The 3,459-nt window shown below is 33.7% G+C and overlaps 2 protein-coding genes across 3 annotated transcripts; one reads left to right on the top strand and one right to left on the bottom strand.

The window, feature by feature from the left end:
* The first annotated feature begins 101 nt into the window (after positions 1-101).
* LOC114877009 (ribulose-phosphate 3-epimerase) lies at positions 102-1,452 on the top strand. The gene is made up of 4 exons (XM_029189067.2): positions 102-672; positions 783-890; positions 968-1,189; positions 1,267-1,452. The coding sequence occupies exons 1-4, from the start codon at positions 436-438 to the stop codon at positions 1,375-1,377; spliced, it is 678 nt and encodes a 225-aa protein (XP_029044900.2). The 5' UTR covers positions 102-435; the 3' UTR covers positions 1,378-1,452.
* LOC114877007 (putative methyltransferase C9orf114 homolog) lies at positions 567-3,431 on the bottom strand. 2 transcript variants are annotated; one of them, XR_003789484.2, is made up of 3 exons: positions 1,499-3,431; positions 1,259-1,373; positions 567-837 (listed from the first exon to the last, which is right to left on the bottom strand). XR_003789484.2 is itself a non-coding variant. In XM_029189060.2 (2 exons), the coding sequence occupies exon 1, from the start codon at positions 2,655-2,657 to the stop codon at positions 1,521-1,523; it is 1,137 nt and encodes a 378-aa protein (XP_029044893.1). In that variant the 5' UTR covers positions 2,658-3,431; the 3' UTR covers positions 1,140-1,373; positions 1,499-1,520. The 2 variants fall into 2 exon arrangements, 1 of the variants encoding a protein (XP_029044893.1); XM_029189060.2 differs by lacking the exon at positions 567-837 and having other exon boundaries at positions 1,140-1,373.
* Positions 3,432-3,459: the final 28 nt, after the last annotated feature.

Genomic DNA, 3,459 nt, shown 5'->3' with positions numbered 1-3,459 from the left:
TTTATAAATTTTCAATATATTTATTTCCTATTATTTAATTTTGTCTAAATAATTTAGTGTGTCTTCCACTCAATAATAAAACCTAGTAAAAAAGAAATTGCTTTTTGATTTTAATCATTTACTTTCCCTTATCAATTTACTCATTTGTTACATTAATTATTGTAATATATTGTTCAGTTAACTTGCGTTGTTTTTGCATATAAATACATTTAATTTTCTATAATATTTATAAATTATTTATTCATTACTTCCCTATTACTTAATTTTTTTGATCATCAAATTCTTTTCTGAGAAATTTAAATTATCTATCACTTAATTTAGCAAGTATAATGCAAATCCAATGACCTTGTAACTAAGATCATTAGGACATTCGATAATGCATTATCATTTTAACTGCCAACACGTGGTACGCGCTATAGAATATTTCTATTAAAAATGCCGAACAAATTGACAGCGAAAATTGGGCCCTCGATTTTAAATGCCGATTTGGCACAACTTGCGGAAGAATCGCAAAAATTAGTTAATAATGGTGCTGATTATTTACATTTAGATGTTATGGATGGACATTTCGTACCTAACCTTACTTTCGGCCATCCATTGGTAAAATGTCTCCGTAGCAAAGTAAAAGATATCTTTTTTGAAACACATATGATGGTTTCGAATCCAGACCAGGTATGTTTCATCCTAACTTTTTGAATTGAAGAACTTAAAATTATGAGTAATTATAGCGACCTAATATTCATGTTCTAATACATATAAAAAAATATATCTTCTTATTTCAGTGGATAGAACCTATGGCTGATGCTGGTGTCGACCAGTACACATTTCATGTGGAACCTGTAAAGGATGTTCCATTAGTTTGTAGAAAAGTAAGAGAAGCAGGAATGAAAGTATGTAATCTATACAACTACTTATTTAATAATTCTATGGTTTTCTCTATTTAATAATTATCTTCTCTTACAATAAGGTTGGAGTAGCACTTAAACCTGGAACTCCAGCAGATACAGTTGTGGAGTATGTTGATCTAGCAGATATGGTGTTAATTATGACTGTTGAACCAGGTTTTGGTGGACAAAAATTCATGGACTCAATGATGGAAAAAGTATCGTGGCTAAGGAAAAATTATCCTACATTAGATATAGAAGTAGATGGTGGTGTTGGACCAGCTACTATTGATACATGTGCAAAAGTATGAATATTAAAATTTAACTTAACATGATATTGTAATCTAAAGAAATTTTAAATGTATATAATGTACTGTTTTAGGCTGGTGCAAACATGATCGTTTCTGGAACAGCTGTAATTGGATCTTCTGATCAAGCAAAAGTTATAAAAACTTTAAGAGACACAGTGAATTGTGCATTGCAGAATAGCTGAAAATAGAAAATAAAATAATGTTAATGGAATATAAAATTAACATATTATGTATTTTTTTACAACTGTATACAATATTTAGGGGAAAAAATAAAAATTGTTAATTTGATATATTGTTACTTACATTCATTGCATTTACTGATAATTCAGTTACCAACAAAACCATTATATTGAGGATTTGACAGTGGAGAAACTTTAGCAGATAATTTTATCCTTAATTCTGCTAAAGTAATTAAAATAGCTTCTTCTGTTCTAATTGTTCTTGAGCCTTGCTCAGGACAAGTATTAAAATATTTATCAAATATCAAAGATGGGTCATCCACATTCAAATTAGGATCACTTTCTAATGCTGCTTCTAATCCAGACAATCCACCAAATACTATCAAAGCATGATGGTATTTTATACTTTTAGCTTCTATATCATCAATAGATTTTCCTTTGTCTGAAGTTCCAATAGTCAAATCATATCCATCCTTGTAAGGACCTTGCGTTAATACTTCTGTGAGATTATTTGCTAGCCTAACATTATATCCCCAATATATACCAGTATCCGACCTTGGAATATCAGGAGATACAATAATTCCTCTCAATTTTTTGGGATTTAGCTGATCTGGTGGTATTTTTACAGTGACTCTCAATCCAGAAGTTAAGACTTTGTCTGCATGGACATCACTCAATAATCCAACATTAACAAAACAACCTTTATCACCTTTAACTGGTTTATTTGTAACCACTCCTTCTCTATATAAAGATACATCTGATTGACGCAAATGATGTGGAGCATCCAAAGGATTTAAAACTCCAGCATATTGTAAGTCTTTATGTATTGGAAAAAAGTACTTTCTTAGATATTGTGGGCATTCAAGATATTGCAATATTCTAGCCAGCTGTAAACAGGCAATTCTTCTTTCACCTAATACCTCGTCATTTCGGACTTTCTTCTTTTCATTTTCAGTAATTTCTCCTTTGTCATCAAAAACAACAATTTCGTCTATTTTGTAAACGCATGCTGCGCGTGCTATCTGTCCTGCAAGATACGTTCGTAACTCCGGCGATTGAGCATTCTCCAAAATTGATCCAGGAACAGCAATACTCACAGTCGAAATATCTTTCTTCTCAAAACATTGTTCAATAGGCTTTGTTTCATCGTTCTGTAATTCTTTTTCAGCTTCTTCTTTCTTAAATTTCTTTGCTAACCTCTCTTCGCGCCATTTCTTTCGTTGCTCTTTCAATAAACGATTGGTTTCTTTCCAAGTTTTTGCTGTAGGAATCGCTGCCGACATAGTTCGTCAATCTTGTAACCAATACCTTTTTAAATCCGAAGATATTTATTATTTTTCATAAATATCTTTCTTAGCTTTGATCATCTTACTTGAAGTATTGTATTTGTTACAAGAGAATAGTACCATCGGATGAACGAATTTTGGTTTTGTTTGCGCATGTTGGCTCTGATTGGTTCTGCCACGCTCCCCTACCAAGGTAACACGCATGCGCCGTACGGCTGTATGACGTGGGGCACGCTGGGCAGAAAGTATATCCGATGATCATAAACTTATGAATTATGATTCACTACCTTTGTCTTATAATAACTTTACTTTACTTTAATTTTCCCCGGTTCGGAAAAAAGGATGCATTTTTACATCCCGTTTCCTCCGGGCGGCGTACTTTGAGGACTTTTACTGTCCCCTTTTGCCCAACGAACATTTTCGACCTCGCGCGCTTTGCGTACCTTTTTTCAAATCTTATTCCCTTTTTGCATTTTACATTGTTTCATACATTTGCCATACTTTTACAATTTTTTGCTTGAGCCTGTGTGTGTGTGTGTGTGTGTCCCCTTTTAGTCGCCTCTTACGACAGGCAGGGGATACCGTGGCCGTATTCTAATCCCCCCGAGCCACAGGGGTCAACCCGTCTTCACCATGCTATTGCTAAAAAGAGGTCTTATAATAAGCCGTTCCTATATTAGTATATTTTACCCACCATGTATATGGCGGATGCAATGGGAAGTAAACCACCTCTAATGGTGGGGGAACTTTTGAGCTCAGTCGAACTGCGCGGAATGATACTATTCTCTCCTGAAAAATG

This window comes from Osmia bicornis, chromosome 11 (genome assembly GCF_907164935.1).
Source record: "Osmia bicornis bicornis chromosome 11, iOsmBic2.1, whole genome shotgun sequence".
NCBI classification, from domain to species: domain Eukaryota; kingdom Metazoa; phylum Arthropoda; class Insecta; order Hymenoptera; family Megachilidae; genus Osmia; species Osmia bicornis.
Note: the sequence above shows the minus strand (reverse complement) of the source record. Positions and strands in the feature narration are given on the sequence as shown.

Bases quoted from the DNA above. Each gene is read 5' to 3' on its own strand.
- LOC114877009 (XM_029189067.2), top strand. From the start codon at position 436: ATGCCGAACAAATTGACAGCGAAAATTGGGCCCTCGATTTTAAATGCC. The intron at 673-782 runs GTATGTTTCATC...TTCTTATTTCAG, and splicing joins TGGTTTCGAATCCAGACCAG to TGGATAGAACCTATGGCTGA. The intron at 891-967 runs GTATGTAATCTA...TCTTACAATAAG, and splicing joins TAAGAGAAGCAGGAATGAAA to GTTGGAGTAGCACTTAAACC.
- LOC114877007 (XM_029189060.2), bottom strand. From the start codon at position 2,657: ATGTCGGCAGCGATTCCTACAGCAAAAACTTGGAAAGAAACCAATCGT.